At 36.7% G+C, this 17,214-nt stretch overlaps 1 protein-coding gene across 2 annotated transcripts; it reads right to left on the reverse strand.

Moving 5' to 3' along the window:
• Positions 1–3,677: 3,677 nt before the first annotated feature.
• LOC306844981 (uncharacterized protein) lies at positions 3,678–8,840 on the reverse strand. Of its 2 annotated transcripts, XM_079377454.1 has the most exons (6): positions 8,707–8,806; positions 6,964–7,207; positions 5,546–5,955; positions 4,539–4,643; positions 4,389–4,422; positions 3,678–4,202 (listed from the first exon to the last, which is right to left on the reverse strand). In XM_079377454.1, exons 3-5 carry the CDS (start codon positions 5,884–5,886, stop codon positions 4,410–4,412), a joined length of 459 nt encoding a protein of 152 aa, XP_079233580.1. In that variant the 5' UTR covers positions 5,887–5,955; positions 6,964–7,207; positions 8,707–8,806; the 3' UTR covers positions 3,678–4,202; positions 4,389–4,409. The 2 variants fall into 2 exon arrangements, with proteins under 2 accessions (XP_079233580.1, XP_079233579.1); XM_079377453.1 differs by lacking the exon at positions 4,389–4,422 and having other exon boundaries at positions 8,707–8,840.
• Between the last annotated feature and the right edge of the window lie 8,374 nt (positions 8,841–17,214).

Raw genomic sequence — 17,214 nt, forward strand, 5'->3', positions numbered from 1 at the left:
AAAAAAAGGGAACTGCAAATGATCCCAAGCATACAGCCTCATCTGTAAAGCATGGTGGAGGTGGTGTCATGGCATGGGGATGCATGGCTGCCTCTGAAACAGGCCCTTTCAACTTTACTGATGACTTAAAATTATGATGACAGTAGCAGAATGAATTTGGAAGGGTACAAAACCATCTTGTCTACCAATATTCAAGAAAATGCCACCAGATTCATTGGGAAGTGCTTCATATTGCATCAGGACAATGACCCAACACGCCCTGTCAGTTCAGTCAAGGAATTTATAAGGGCAAAGAAATGGAAAGTCTTAGATTGTCCAAGTCAATCTCCAGATTTAAATCCGATTGAACATGAATTTCACCAGCTGAAGAGAAGAGTAAAGGCAGAAACTCCCCAAAACAAGCAACAATTGGAATTGGCTGCATTAAAGGCTGGGAAAAGTATGGATGAGTCCAAGAGTCTGGTGATGTCTATGGGTCACAGACTCACTGCTGTGATTGTGCGCAAGGGATCTGCAACTAAATAATAGCTTTTATTCTTTTATATCTGCCTTATGTTCAACTGTCCCAATAATCAATGAGTGGGATGAACTCTAAAAGTGCTGTTCTTTTTATTTGGTAAAACGTGTTTAAACGGCTAATAATAAAATGTGACATTCTGTAGTTTTGTCTCATATTCATCTTTTAATCATATTTGTAAATGTCTTGACTCCACAGCCAACAAAGTAATTTTGTCTTTACTGTTCCAATACTTATGGAGGGCACTATATTCTCTCTTCAAGTATATATTGAAAACAAGTAGGATAATTAAAAGTGTTTGTGTGTGTGTACATTTACACAAACATTTTTAATTATCCTATGCTATATTTCATACAGGTTTTCATACATAATCTCTATTGACTTTTTAAATGTAAACATAATATCCATACAGGAAGCTAGCTTTTATTAGGTTGTCTTCTAAAGAATATTAAACCTCAGGAAAGAGCCTTAAGTTATAGCTAACAAATTAGGCTGTATAATTTTACACGTGAAACCTTTGCAGGACTTGTCAACAAACACACACATATACATATATATATATATATATTGTGGCGGGAAGAGCAAACGACAGACACAGTGGGTGTGGCGTCAGGCCTCCGAGAGGCTTTTATTAAACAAAATAATAATGTATCCAAAATAAACATGGAATCTGGTGTCCTCGTTCTGCGGGGTTTGTGAAGGAGGGCAGTGTTCTGAAAGGAAGGGTCCAGTTAAGGGGCGGAGTCCGGTTCTTTGTTTAGCGGCTTCGTCCTCCTTTGGCCTGCGGCGCTTCCAGGGGTTATACGGCCCGGCATCCTGGCCCATCAGCCGTCTCACGGGTGCGGTACTCGATCCCTCAACGCTCCCTTCCTGGACCCACGAGGACACCAGCGTATATGTGTGTGTATTATTTTTACAGTCTATGGTGTGTGTGTGTGTGTGTGTGTGTGTGTGTGTGTGTGTGTGTGTGTGTGTGTGTGTGTGTGTGTGTGTGTGTGTGTGTGTGTGTGTGTGTGTGTGCACCTGGTATTCATCACGTCCTGGGGACCAAATGTCCCCACAAGGATAGTAATACCAGTAAATCTTAATCTTGTGGGGACAGTTTTTGGTCCCCATGAGGAAACAAGCTTATAAATCATACAGCATAAAGTTTTTTGAAAATCTAAAAATGCAGCATGTTTCCTGTGAGGGCTAAGTTTAGGTGTAGGGTTGGTGTAGGGCAATAGCACATACAGTTTGTACAGTATAAAAACCATTGCGCCTATGGGATGTCCCCATAAAACATGGAAACCCAACATGTGTGTGTGTGTGTGTGTGTGTGTGTGTGTGTGTGTGTGTGTGTATTCTCTCTTCAAGTGTATATGTGACCCTGCACCACAAAACCAGTCATAAGGGTCAATTTTTCAAAATTGAGAAAATTGCCTTTAAACTTGTCTAAATGAAGTTCTTAGCAATGCATATTACTAATCAAAAATAAAGGTTTGATATATTTACGGTAGGAAATTTACAAAATATCTTCATGGAACATGATCTTTACTTAATATCCTAATGATTTTTGGCATAAAAGAAAAATCTGTAATTTTGACCCATACAATGTATTTTTGGCTATTGCTACAAATATACCCCAGCGACTTAAGACTGGTTTTGCATATATATATATATATATATATATATATATATATATATATATATATATATGTGTGTGTGTGTGTGTGTGTGTGTACACACAAACAGTTTTAATTATCCTATCCTATATTTCGTACAGGTGTTCATACAGTAATCTTTTTCTAAATGTAAGCATAATATCCATACAGGAAGCTAGCTTTTTTTAGGTTGTCTTCTCAAGGATAGTAAACCTCAGGAAAGAGCCTTAAGTTATAACTGTCAAATTAGGCTGTATAATTTTACACGTGAAAGCCTTTCAGGACTTGTCAAAACAGGTCAAAGCTTAATCCAATATTTATCTGCAAACAGGTTTAGGTGTAGGTGAAACTAGTTCACAGTCTTTATTGAAACTGTGAGAAAATTTTCTGTTTAACTTCTGAACAACTGTCAGTGTGATTCATAAATCAGCAGTTATCTATATAGGAGCCTGTAAAGCAGCAGCACAGTCACACTGGTGGATTGACTCATAGATAGTCATTTGATAGCGCATGGAGATTTCTGTAGTAGAAGAATCTGTTATCAGATATGATAATAGCGTAATAATCATTTTACATCTTTGTTTTGGCTGAGCTATCGGCTCGTGAAGCCTTCTGAGGAAAAACAAATATAGGTCTAGTATAATATTATTCTTTAACTTTCCAGGAATTCACGTCAAGAATTCTTTTTAAATGTTTAGAATTTTTTTCCCCCAGTTTATTTCTGTATCATTTATTGCAGTTCTATATTGCTTGAGTTTAGCAAATGACTATTTCTGTGCAACATTATAGATTTTCTCAGAAAATGGCACATGCAGGTCTGTTTATAAAGATACTGTATTTGCTGATTGTAAGATGAGAAACTTTGGTAAACCAAAATAGTCAAAACTCTTTCAGAAATTACACATAAAAGATGACAGATGTTTAATGAAAAGCATATATAATCCATTGACGCGGCTGAGTGATTCCATTCTTTGTGTTTTTGATCAGTTGCAGACTCACTACAGTGAATATCACCATATGCCAACAGTATGGAATATACTTATGCATCAACCCGTTGATCTAGTTGAAGATGAAAGTTATTTTATTTAAATCGCTTACCCTATGACCTCAATCATCATTGAAAACCTCAATCATCTCCTCATCAAGACCTCAATCATCATCAAAAATGAGCTCAACGAGTGAAATTAAACGATTTTTATTTTGGCATAAATTTGTATTGCAATAATTTTTAACATGTTTATTAAATTTAATTTCATATTATAATATTTAATTTGCCTTTTCAAAAGTCGTAGTATTGCATTTATTTTATTCTTTCTTTTTCTTTTTATTCTTTGAAAACAACATTTTCTTTACAATGACATTTATGTCACAAATGCGTCTTTAGATAAAAAAATTAGATGGAGGTCCCTCAGAGGGGGAATGTCATATTTGGGGTCCTTGGTATTCAAACGTTTGAGGCACCCTGCTCTAGATAGCCATGTAAAACAGTGCTGTTTAAAAAGAAACCAACAACATTTAGCAATCAGAATTTTTTATTTACAATCATTTATAAATTCTATAAATAACAAAGCTTCTAATGACTTAAAAGAGTCCATTTGAGACATGGGGGTGATGTTTCACGGGGAAGATGCCATCTGCTTAGAAAGTCTTGTTTCGCATCTGGGACCCTGTCTCTCTCTAGGGACAGCTGAAACAAATCCGGCCTCAGCAGCTGGGACGGATTAAGGGTGGAATATCTAATGAGAAGTTCCCCTCAGATGGAGGAGCGGGATTCAGACGTGTGGCTATTCAAATGGAAAATGCAGTTGCAGAAGCACATGGAGGGGATTGGGTTTGTTTAAACAGCCTTGTCCAGGACCGACTGTTGCTCGTGCTTTTTCAGTATGCCAGGCGTAATAAGTACATGGCGCACACTTTTAATGACAGCAGCAAAACAGATGGTGAAAGTCTATTGTTTCTATTGTTAATCCTTTGTTTATGATGTCTGTTCCACTTTTCAAAAAATCTCTTCTGATGAAAGCCTTCGCCATGACATAATTTGTCTGTGTTAAGAGACAAAGGTAAAAGTTAGCAAAACTGAAAAATGTTCAATTGTTTTCTTTATTCCTTCCTTTTGATAAATACAGCTATCACAATAATATTTGTGTACATGATCTCTGACTGATTCTTTTTATGTTATTAAAGTGATAGTTCACCCAAAAATGAAAATTCAGTCATCATTTACTTACCATATGTTGTTACATTTTGTTTCAGCTGAGCAACCTGAGGGTGAGTAAATGACAGAATTTTGATTTTGGGGAACTATCTTAATCTTCTAAACTGCATATAAAATGTCATTTTGAACTGCTGTTGATCATTACAGTATGATGAAGACTCACACATTGCAGGTGGGAACAATCCTCTCTTCCGGGTGCCTGGAAAAACTCATTCTCTTCAGGAAAGTTGGGAGTCGGAATTTGGGTCTGTAGTGTTTTGGCACTGGACTAAAACCAGAGACAAGAGGAAGTCAGGTATGAATGGGAACACAAATGCATTCATTCTCGTCCTCATGACTTATTTTCTAGCTACAGCCAAAGACAATCTGGGGGTTCTCATTAAGTATAAAAAGTGATCAGGTATTTGAGACCGAATGCTCTATTAACAAAATCACACATAACGGTGTCCGTTTTCTGCTAGTATTCTGGCTACTTATAAACTGAATCAGGTGATATGGAGGTTGCTGATTCAAAATGCTCACTTGACTCTTTAAATTAATTTTAGCATCTGGTTGCATGTTACACATTAGTCACCAGTCACTGAAGTACTCGGGTCAATGAAAATTAAGGAGTGTATCCATCATATTATGAATAAAAGAACATTTTTCAAGAAACAAACATTTGTACAAATATCATTTAAGTTTTTGGGCGGTCGCACCACATGACATTTTAGACCTTGCTATCTCATAAAATGGTCAAATTATTATTATTTTTTCACAGTTATGCAAGGGTCTTTTCTGTTATATCATTATATTTATATTACTATTTTTTAGTCCTTTTTTGCAAATTGTTTGCACCACATGACTTTGATTTGATGTACATAAATGTTATAAATAATAATAATAATAATATTTTAATAACACTGCTTCACTGCTTTTTTTTCTATAAGAATCATATGCCAAACTACTTAATAATGTTTTCTTTTTGATTAGTTTATTCTTGTAATAAGGCTTTTTTCTTAATTAAATCATCAGGACAGTTGCATCCATCTGACTTTCTTTTTTTTTATTTCCCTCAAAAAAATAAAAATTTAATTAATAGATTAAAAACACTTGTCAAAGACGTCATCATTATATGTTTAAATTACATTTTAAAAGCATTTTTGAATAAAGTTAAAGTGACCCACTCACCATTCAGCCTGTGACGAGGGCAGCACCTGCTTAGTGTTTTTACCCTCTTCCTCCTTTTCCTGCTCTGTCTCGTCCTCTTCCTCAACTTGCTCATCACAAATATTGTCCCACAGTTGGGTATTGACAAAAAGAGCCTCCTGCAAGCTGAGCCCTCGGTCCACACAAGTCACCTGGCGACAGAGGGGACAGCGAATGGTGCGCAGGCCGCTGTAATGCAGCCCCATTGTCTCCAGACAGGGGGTGCAGAATGTGTGGTTGCAGTGGAGAGTTCTGGGAACGCGGTCTATGCGGGAGTAATGCAGGTAACAGACCCCACATTCCTGATCCTCGAACAGCACCATGGCTGAAAACTGGAACTGGTGTTTAATCTGATGTTGTAGTTCTGTCTTCTGGAAATTGTTTAGCGTAACCTGCAAAAACAAGAAAAAAAGGAACTTTTAAAACATACTCCATTCATATTCCAATGTTGTTGTTTTTTTTATGTACTGCATTAGAAAGCAGAACGGCATGATAACAGAACTTTCAGATTTGTGTGAACTATCCCTTTAAGCACAGAAAAGTGACAGTTAAAATCTTGAAGCAGATGGCAAAGCCATGGCCAGATCGACCCCCACCGACCATTCATCCTTATAGTATTCTAATCTAATGCTGCAGGCCACCTGTTAGTCCAGAATATAATATTAATTTAGTTTGACCTCTGAGTGTTGACCTCTGAACCCTCTCTGAGCACTAATGCAGACAAAACAATACTGCATGAAAGAATGGCAAGATCTCTGCTTTCTCCAACCATGAGAACATCTACAAATTCACTTCACCAATACAATATACAATTTATAGAATATTCCAGAACAACGCATACTCTTAAATAATGTTATATTTTTAGTTGGTTTTGATGTCTTGTTAGTGATGGTCAGGTAAAAGATTATATGAGAACATCCTTAGTCAACTTGTGTCAAACCATTTGAACAGTGTGTTCTATCTTTATCATAATAACCAGCACACTGCAAAAATCACTCAATTAGTTTTTTCCCCAGTGAAAACATCTAAACACAATTAAACAAAATAGAAGTACATAAAAAGCAATACTGCATAAAATACATGTTTTTTTTTCAAGGAAAACACCCTAAATTAAGCTAATTTTTAAGCTTAAAGCTAACTAAACTTTTCATAAAAATAAACTCAAGGTTTATTAGAATAGTTTTGAACATGTTTCAAATTATGTCAATATCTTATACAGTGTTGTTTCTAAATTAAATTCATCTTGTTTTAATGATGTTTGGACACCTTACTGGACAACGCCAAAGTATTTATTAAAAAACTAAAATTGTTTGCTGTGTATTAAAACAGTTTAATGAAACACAAGCAAAAATGCAAATCAACCTCAGTTTTGAGTGAAAGAAATCAAGAAATATACTTACAGGAGAATGACTCGTAATCCAGTTCTCTGTATGGACTGCTACAGATCTTTGTCAGGAGATGAACTCATCTGACGGAGAATTATAGGTGTGTGAATGAGAGCAAACTGGCTCTGCTGTCAGTGTGAATAACCGCCTGGTGTTTTAAAGTGGCTGTGGAGTCGTGGGGGAGGTGATACATGTCTGTTCCATTGCCACACAAAGCAAAGCTGACTAGTTCTTCAGAAATCAGTTTACCTCAGATTTCCTGAAAGTTCAGAAATTCCATGTTTCATGATACAAGGAAATGCAAAGGAAAAACTTGCTTTGATAGAAGGGAAAAGCCCTGAGGGAGAACTGTAGCACATAATGAAATTCAATCGATACAATTAGGTAATATAATAATTATAATATTTGTGAAATGTGACCCTGGACCGCAAAACCATATCCATCATAAGTAGCACGTAGCAATAGCCAAAGGGTCAAAATGATCGATGTTTCTTTTATGCTAAAAATCATTAGGATATTAAGTAAAGATCATGTTCCATGAAGATATTTTATAAATTTAATATGCATTGCTAAGGACTTCATTTGGACTATTTTAAAGGCGATTTTCTCAATATTTAGATTTTTTTACCCCCTCAGATTCCAGATTTTCAAATATTTGTATCTCAGCCAAATACTATCCTATCCTAACAAACCATACATCAATGGAAAGCCTGGGGTTTTGTGGTCAAGGAGCACTTATATGCTAATTTCTAATTTTGTGATATTACAATTACATTCAATAAGAGTCCACCAAATAGGCTTTTGCTAATATGCTAGTAGCCTATATATAATTTACAGTATTATAATCTATTAATATATTTTTTCACAAAACAATAATCGTAAAAGACCGGGCTCGTCCGGGATTTGAACCCGGGACCTCTCGCACCCAAAGCGAGAATCATACCCCTAGACCAACGAGCCGCTTGCAGAAACAAAGATATTCATAGTAATTGAAGTCTACTGATTATATATTATCAGCAGCTTTTTCATAACTAAATATCCATTTTAATTATAATACTGTGTCGAAGTTACTTTTATTCGTTGACATTAGATGCAAATATTGTTAGTATCCTTCATAGGAATCTACACGCGCCAGTCAGTGACGTTGTTACTACGTAGCGTTACATACGTACTCTCTATTTCGCCCAAACGCTCTATCATTTTCACTGGGAAACTCGCTAGGGCAGATATACTATCTTATTACTCTGAGGAAACAGACCATAAAAAGTAACGAAGAAAACAATGGGCTCGTCCGGGATTTGAACCCGGGACCTCTCGCACCCGAAGCGAGAATCATACCCCTAGACCAACGAGCCACGTGCAGAGGAAACCACTCCCTGAGACAATAAATACCTAAAGAGTCACCTTCGCTTACAGTTCAACAATAAATGTTGATACTTACGCTATATCCTCACATATAAAATGTAAAACTACTGAACCGCATCAAAACAACAGTTAACGCCTCTTATGAGCCTCATCCAATATTGCAAGACAGCAATGCAATTGTTGAGCACTTTCCACACTGAATTTAGTTCAGATGTACACGACACACTTAAAATACCTTTTTAATTAACGTTACAGTTATATAATGGCAATTGTGTACATATATAAATTACAGTAAAAGCTGCATACTTTGTATCCATAACTTCTTACAAAAAACACGTGTATTTGCAAACACTCATGTATTATTAAAGCTGACGTGTATTATCTATTTGTCACCTTGGTAAGTTATCCGTGTGCAATACTCGGTGGGTGAACTAATGTTTTGAAGCTCTCGCATTCTCTAGCTGACTCTGTTGATCCATCATAAAATGTCAACACCTCGTGGTCGAATAAATTACCCACAGTCCTTTGCGGACTGTTTATACAGCTGCTCTTCTTGTCAGGTAGGAGCAGAAAGATCAGTTATGTTATGTACACCTTTGTGTAAAATAATCGGTAACACTTTAGAATAATGGTTCGTTGTTAACAAGTAACTATGCAGGAAGTAATAGGTAGTACTACATTTACACTTAACTTGCTATTAACTAATAGAGAAGCAAGATTAACTAAGCAGTAGTATCAGGAGAAAGGTAGTTCCTTATTAGATATGTGATAATTATTAAATAAAAATATAATCATTGAGAACTACTTGTGAACTACGACCAATTAATAAAGAATAACCAATTAATTACTAATCACAACAGTAACGTCTTAAAATTGAACAATTGTTTTTTTTTGTGGAAACTAATTTATGAATGTGATATCCCCAAAATAAGTCGGCTACATTTTAAAATTGGGACTACTCTTACCAAAGGATAGATGTTCTCCGTTTATTTCAAATAAAAACATAGAATAATAATAAAAATAATAATTCATTTAAAAAATGTTAATAATTAGGAAGTGATTGAATTAGTTAACAATTATGAGCTCTAGTTTGTGTCAGTTCAGTAATAGCAAGTAAAACTCAGATCAAAGGAAAAGCGATCTCTGGCATTCATTCAGCCAGTTTCTCTGTCAGTAATGAATAAATAAATGAATAAATAAACGAATAAATAAATACATTTTAAATAATACAAATGTTTTTAAAAAAACGGTCTGATAAAATGAAGATGACTTCAAATGTTGAGTAAAATGTAGAATTTCCAAATAATATGAAAATAACTCTCTGATGAAAAATAACAAAATAAAAGCCTTTCATGAATTTGCATATAACCATGTTTATCTGTACAGTGGCATGCGAAAGTTTGGGAATCCCTTGCAGAATCTGTGAAAATTTGGATAATTTTACCAAAATAAGAGAGATCATACAAAATGCATGTTATTTTTTATTTAATTTTATTTAATATTTTTTTATTAAACACGATGCATTAAGAGCCGGGGGGTGAAAACTTCTGAACAGGATGAAGATGTCCAAATTTTTCTTATTTTGTTGAAATATCATATTTTTCCATTTGGTACTGCCCTTCTGACACGACAGAAGATACTTGCATGTTTCCTGGAAGACAAATGAAATACAATTTACCTTGATCTTCAAATTCAAAAAGTTTTCACCCCCGGCTCTTAATGCATCGTCTTTCCTTCAGGAACATCAGTGAATGTTTGAACCTTTTTTAATTGTTGTGTTTGAGTCCCTCAATCATCCTCAGCGTGAAAAGGTGGATCTCAAAATCATACAGTTACTGCTGGAAAGGGTTAAAATATGCAAAAGATGCTGGAAAACTGAAGATTCTGCAGGACCTGGAGGATTTTTCTGAAGAACAGTGCTCAGTTGAACTGTTCAGAACAAACAAGGGACTCATGAATAACCATCACAAAACAAAAAAACAGTCGTAGATCATCCAGGTAACCACACACAGTATTAAGAACCAAGGGTTCCCAAACTTTTGAATGTGGTTATTTTAATAATTTCAGCTATTTTTTTGTCTTGTGGACTATATGTAAACATCTTTTATGGAAAATATCTTACTCAGGACAGTACTAAATAAAAAATAACATGCATTTTGTATGATCTCTCTTATTTTCATAAAATTATCCACATTTTCACAGATTCTGCAAGGGGTTCCCAAACTTTCGATCCCCACTGTACATTCACATAGTTATAAAAAGAAAATTCCCTGTCTCCACAAAAAAGTTTCACTTTTGATTAATAGTACACTACTCCAGAATGTCATTGGCCCAATGTCAGGGCTGTCTGATTTTCTGTTACAAAATAAAAGCCCCCCAAAAACTCATATATGACCAATTTTGCCTGTGATTTTGCATAGCTCTAAAAAGGAAACTCCCTGTTTCCACAGACCAGTTTCAATTCAGATTAATAGTCCACTACCCCACGGTGACACTCAACCAGAGCGCCCTCCAAAATCACAGGCAGAACAGGTAGCATATGAGATTTGGAGGGCTTTTATTTTATAATGCAACATCAGATCGTCTTGAAACTGGTTGAGTGACACCATGGGGTAGTGGACTATTAATCTGAATTGAAACTGCTCTGTGGAAACAGAGAGTTTCCTTTTTAGAGCCATCTAAAATGAAAGACAAAATTGGTCATATATGAGTTTTTGGAGGGCTTTAATTTTGTAATGCAACGTCAGATCGTTTTGAAACTGGTTGAGTGACACACTGGGGTAGTGGACTATTAATCTGAATTGAAACTGGTCTGTGGAAACAGGGAGTTTCCTTTTTAGAGCCATTTAAAATGAAAGACAAAATTGGTCATATATGAGTTTTTGGAGGGCTTTAATTTTGTAATGCAACATCAGATCGTCTTGAAACTGGTTGAGTGACACACTGGGGTAGTGGACTATTAATCTGAATTGAAACTGGTCTGTGGAAACAGGGAGTTTCCTTTTTAGAGCTATGCAAAATCACAGGCAGAAAAGGTAGCATATCAGATTTGGAGGGCTTTTATTTTATAATGCAACATCAGATCGTTTTGAAACTGGTTGAGTGTCACCGTGGGGTAGTGGACTATTAATCTGAATTGAAACTGGTCTGTGGAAACAGTGAGTTTCCTTTTTAGAGCTATGCAAAATCACAGGCAGAACAGGTAGATTATGAGTTTTGGAGGGCTCTTATTATGTAATGCAACATCAGATCGTCTTGAAACTGGTTGAGTGACACCCTGGGGCAGTGGACTATTAATCTGAATTGAAACTGTTCTGTGGAAACAGGGAGTTTCCTTTTTAGAGCCATCCAAAATCACAGGCAGAACAGGTAGAATATGAGTTTTGGAAGGCTCTTATTATGTAATGCAACATCAGATCGTCTTGAAACTGGTTGAGTGACACCCTGGGGTAGTGGACTATTAATCTGAATTGAAACTGGTCTGTGGAAACAGGGAGTTTCCTTTTTAGAGCCATTTAAAATGAAAGACAAAATTGGTCATATATGAGTTTTTGGAGGGCTTTAATTTTGTAATGCAACATCAGATCGTCTTGAAACTGGTTGAGTGACACACTGGGGTAGTGGACTATTAATCTGAATTGAAACTGGTCTGTGGAAACAGGGAGTTTCCTTTTTAGAGCTATGCAAAATCACAGGCAGAAAAGGTAGCATATCAGATTTGGAGGGCTTTTATTTTATAATGCAACATCAGATCGTTTTGAAACTGGTTGAGTGTCACCGTGGGGTAGTGGACTATTAATCTGAATTGAAACTGGTCTGTGGAAACAGTGAGTTTCCTTTTTAGAGCTATGCAAAATCACAGGCAGAACAGGTAGATTATGAGTTTTGGAGGGCTCTTATTATGTAATGCAACATCAGATCGTCTTGAAACTGGTTGAGTGACACCCTGGGGCAGTGGACTATTAATCTGAATTGAAACTGTTCTGTGGAAACAGGGAGTTTCCTTTTTAGAGCCATCCAAAATCACAGGCAGAACAGGTAGAATATGAGTTTTGGAAGGCTCTTATTATGTAATGCAACATCAGATCGTCTTGAAACTGGTTGAGTGACACCCTGGGGCAGTGGACTATTAATCTGAATTGAAACTGTTCTGTGGAAACAGGGAGTTTCCTTTTTAGAGCCATCCAAAATCACTGGCAGAACAGGTACATTTATGATATTTGGAGTAGCGTGTGGAAACGGAGTTTTTTTTTGTGGAGACAGGGGTTTTTAATTTTATAACTATGTGTATTTACAGATTAAAAAAAGGGTTAAATGCAAGTTGTAAAAGGCTTTTTTTTCTCATCAGACTGTTTTTTCAAATTAATTGGTCTATTTATTTATTTATTTATTTATATCAGACCGTTTTAAACTTATTATTTTTATTTATTAATGTATTTATTCATTCATTCATTGACAAGAGAAACTGGCTGAATGAATGCCAGAGATCGCTTTTCCTTTGATCTGAGTTTTACTCGCTATTACCGCAACGCCTAGTATATGCGCGCACCACAAAATAACGTGGCGGCTGGCCTGACCACAGTGCCGAGGAGGACTTTTCTTGAAAATAAATAATGATGTTCTCTTGACAAAAACAATTCACATCCTTAATGAAGGCATCGACTGCATTTATATAGTGTGAAGCACAAAAGTACATATTCCAGATCACAGTGTCTGCTAAAATATCACTAGTGCCTCATACAAATGTAGCCTATGACTGTACACTATGTGTCAGATTTAAATATGTTAAATAACCTATTAAATTACTTAGTAATTACTGAGTGGTTAAGGTGTTTCTCACTTTAAAATAATGGTCCAGGTCACTAGTAGTTCCTGCAAGCTGACAAGGTAATGTTTGAGTCTTTGAACTATACTGTGGACTTTTTTTTTTGTGGGGGGGGGGTCTATGGGTTCATGCGCTTGCAATCATTGGACTTTGGACTTACAATGACTTAGAGCCCTGTATGGGCCTCAAATTTAGGCCCTAGCCCGGCCCTGGCCCGAGACTCTCAGGCCCTAGCCCGGCCCACGTCCGACAGCTTATTAGAATTACCGGCCCGAGTTTATACTACTGTTTCGGTTTAGTTAATTTAGAAAAATGTTTGGAGCATTTTTGTTCGTTAAATAGCCTTTTTGTTTTTTTTAAAGTAACGACCAAGCGGCCAGCTGCATGATCGTTTGATCAATTTAGCCTTCTCATATAGCTATCATCACGACTTGCCTAAAATAAAATCTATAGATATACTAAAACAGTTCAGGCATATAACAATGTTTAAACGTTAAACCTGCGCTATAATAATAATGTGCGCTAGCCTATAGGCTATCTAAGTTTGTGCGGAGCACAAACACTTGGATTGTTTTCAGTGGAAACAAATTAAAATAGCCTACGCCGTATTTTTTTTTTTTGATAAAGGTAAGAGTAATACATCATTCAGACCTGTAAAGGGCCTACTTGTATTTGTGCACTCACAATACCAACAAAAGGTAGTTCTTTCTTTTATAAAACAAAGAAAACAAACATGATGCGCTTTCTGCCGTCTTGAACAGGAGCGCTTCACAAAAATGAACTGAAGCTGAGCGAATACATGCCTCGCAGACATGATAAATATACAGGTGCTGGTCATAAAATTAGAATATCATGAAAAAGTTGATTCATTTCAGTAATACCATTCAAAAAGTGAAACTTGTATATTAGATTCATTCATTACACACAGACTGATATATTTCAAATGTTTATTTCCTTTAATTTTGATGATTATAACTGACAACTAATGAAAGTCCCAAATTCAGTATCTCAGAAAATTAGAATATCAATTAAGACCAATGCAAAAAAATGATCTTTAGAAATGTTGGCCAACTGAAAAGTATGAACATGAAAAGTATGAGCATGTACAGCACTCAATATTTAGTTGGGGCTCCTTTGGCCTGGATTACTGCAGCAATGCGGCGTGGCATGGAGTCGATCAGTCTGTGGCACTGCTCAGGTGTTATGAGAGCCCATGTTGCTCTGATAGTGGCCTTCAGCTCTTCTGAATTGTTGGGTCTGGCGTATTGCATCTTCCTCTTCACAATGCCCCATAGGTTTTCTATGGGGTTAAGGTCAGGCGAGTTTGCTGGCCAATCAAGAACAGGGATACCATGGTCCTTAAACCAGGTACTGGTAGCTTTGGCAGTGTGTGCAGGTGCCAAGTCCTGTTGGAAAATGAAATCTGCATCTCCATAAAGTTGGTCAGCAGCAGGAAGCATGAAGTGCTCTAAAACTTCCTGGTAGACGGCTGCGTTGACCTTGGACCTCAGAAAACACAATGGACCAACACCAGCAGATGACATGGCACCCCAAACCATCAATGACTGTGGAAACTTTACACTGGACCTCAAGCAACGTGGATTATGTGCCTCTCCTCTCTTCCTCCAGACTCTGGGACCTTGATTTCCAAAGGAAATGCAAAATTTACTTTCATCAGAGAACATAACTTTGGACCACTCAGCAGCAGTCCAGTCCATTTTGTCTTTAGCCCAGGCAAGACGCTTCTGACGCTGTCTCTTGTTCAAGAGTGGCTTGACACAAGAAATGCGACAGCTGAAACCCATGTCTTGCATACGTCTGTGCGTGGTGGTTCTTGAAGCACTGACTCCAGCTGCAGTTCACTCTTTGTGAATCTCCCCCACATTTTTTAATGGGTTTTTTTTTTCCACAATCCTCTCCAGGGTGCGGTTATCCCTATTGCTTTTACACTTTTTTCTACCACATCTTGTCCTTCCCTTCGCCTCTCTATTAATGTGCTTGGACACAGAGCTCTGTGAACAGCCAGCCTCTTTAGCAATGACCTTTTGTGTGTTGCCCTCCTTGTGCAAGGTGTCAATGGTCGTCTTTTGGACAACTGTCAAGTCAGCAGTCTTCCCCATGATTGTGTAGCCTAGAACTAGACTGAGACACCATTTAAAGGCTTTTGCAGGTGTTTTGAGTTAATTAGCTGATTAGAGTGTGGCACCAGGTGTCTTCAATATTGAGCATTTTCACAATATTCAAATTTTCTGAGATACTGAATTTGGGACTTTCATTAGTTGTCAGTTATAATCATCAAAATTAAAGGAAATAAACATTTGAAATATATCAGTCTGTGTGTAATGAATGAATCTAATATACAAGTTTCACTTTTTGAATGGTATTAGCCTACTGAAATAAATCAACTTTTTGATGATATTCTAATTTTATGACCAGCACCTGTATCTATAGAAAGCTTTAAATTATTACTTAACGAAATAAAACAATCGAAAACAAAAACTCTTTTATTATAATCTTAATCATAATCAATAAAGATGCATTTCTCTCTAAAGGCGCGTCTAATGAGGAGACGGCGAGTCAGGATCAGCAACTTCATCCTTGTGACACAGACTCAGAAAACATTAGTTTATTAGTAAATAATTCAAATATCTCCTTACTATTTCCCACAGGCACATTCATGGTTATGTTTGCTGGGGTTTTGCAGCAAGCTTTAGTCTATTGCGTGCATTTGAACGCAGAACTATTCAGCTGCGCTGAAGTCACTTGCGCACCTGCTGCTGCTGCGGGACACTAAACACCAACGAGCTGCTCTCAGTCGCGGCAGCACGGTCTCCTGTTGTTTCCACCAGCGCGGCAATTTTTTTCATCACTAATCGATGGATGTCTACAATATAAAAATAAGGAGAAACCCAAAACAGGCCCGAGGCCCGGCCCGCGTCTGAACTATGACGTGGAAATTGGCCCGAAGCCCGGCCCTAGAGGCGTAAAAAAGTCGGGGCCCGTCGGGCCAGGGCCGAAATGCAGGGCTCTACAATGACTTACTTCTTGCGTTGTCATCCCGGCGGGAGGTGTGCTAACAGGGCTTGCAGCAGGTAATTCGGTCGTGCCATTAAACTGCCTTGTGTTCTTTTTGCCATGGTGGCTATATGATGATGCTAACTGCAGAATGGATTGCGCGCATATCTACGGCCAATGTTGAATCCAACGTTTATATTTTTCCTACGAATCTTTGAGTTAACATGCAAACATGAGTGGAATGAATTTGCACCGAGACAAGAATTTGTGACAAGAATAGCATGTATAGTTATCTTTATTGAAGTGAATTAGGTTTAAATCGCCGTCATGCATGAATGAATTATATTTTTGCAATTTTACACACAATAATCCACGATGATCACATTACACAAAACTGAAATTGCACGTCAAAATAACACAGTCAATATTTTTTGAGACCCCCCAAAATTTCACAAATCACATAAAACAGAGTTCATAATTGTGAACTAATTCAATCATGAGCTTGTCAGCATCACTTCCTAATTTGTTAAAAATTAAGTGAATTATTGTTTTTATTATTATTCTATGTTTTTTATTTGAAATATTTGAACATCCATCCTTTGGTAAGAGTAGAGGTCACAAATTTAAAATTATTTGGGAGCTATCATATTCCTAAATTAGTTTCCACAAAAAAACCCAATTGTTCAGTTTTAAGACGTTACTGTTGTGATTAGTAATTAATTGGTTATTGTTTATTAATTGGTCGTAGTTCACAAGTAGTTCTCAAAGTGGATAATTTTATTTAATACTTATCACATATCTAATAAGGAACTACCTTTCTCCTGATACTACTGCTTAGTTAATCTTGCTTCTCTATTAGTTAATAGCATTAAGTTAAGTGTAAATGTAGTACTACCTATTACTTCCTGCATAGTTACTTGTTAACAACGAACCATTATTCTAAAGTGTTACCAAATAATCTTTAAAACCAAATGTATACATACCACATTATACTTCTGTGCTTTAATCTGTTCAATAATTCGGGTTCGTTGCAAGCAAATGGCTCATGAACGTGTGTAAAA

Source organism: Barbus barbus (genome assembly GCF_936440315.1).
Source record: "Barbus barbus genome assembly, chromosome: 25".
Lineage (NCBI taxonomy): Eukaryota > Metazoa > Chordata > Actinopteri > Cypriniformes > Cyprinidae > Barbus > Barbus barbus.

What these genes read in the sequence shown, in the direction of transcription:
- LOC306844981 (XM_079377453.1), bottom strand. Translation starts at nt 5,886, where the DNA reads ATGGTGCTGTTCGAGGATCAGGAATGTGGGGTCTGTTACCTGCATTAC. An exon ending in CCCTCGTCACAGGCTGAATG is followed by an intron (nt 4,644 to 5,545) that starts GTGAGTGGGTCA and finishes CTCTGGTTTTAG; the next exon opens with TCCAGTGCCAAAACACTACA. An exon ending in ATTGTTCCCACCTGCAATGT is followed by an intron (nt 4,203 to 4,538) that starts GTGAGTCTTCAT and finishes CTCTTAACACAG; the next exon opens with ACAAATTATGTCATGGCGAA.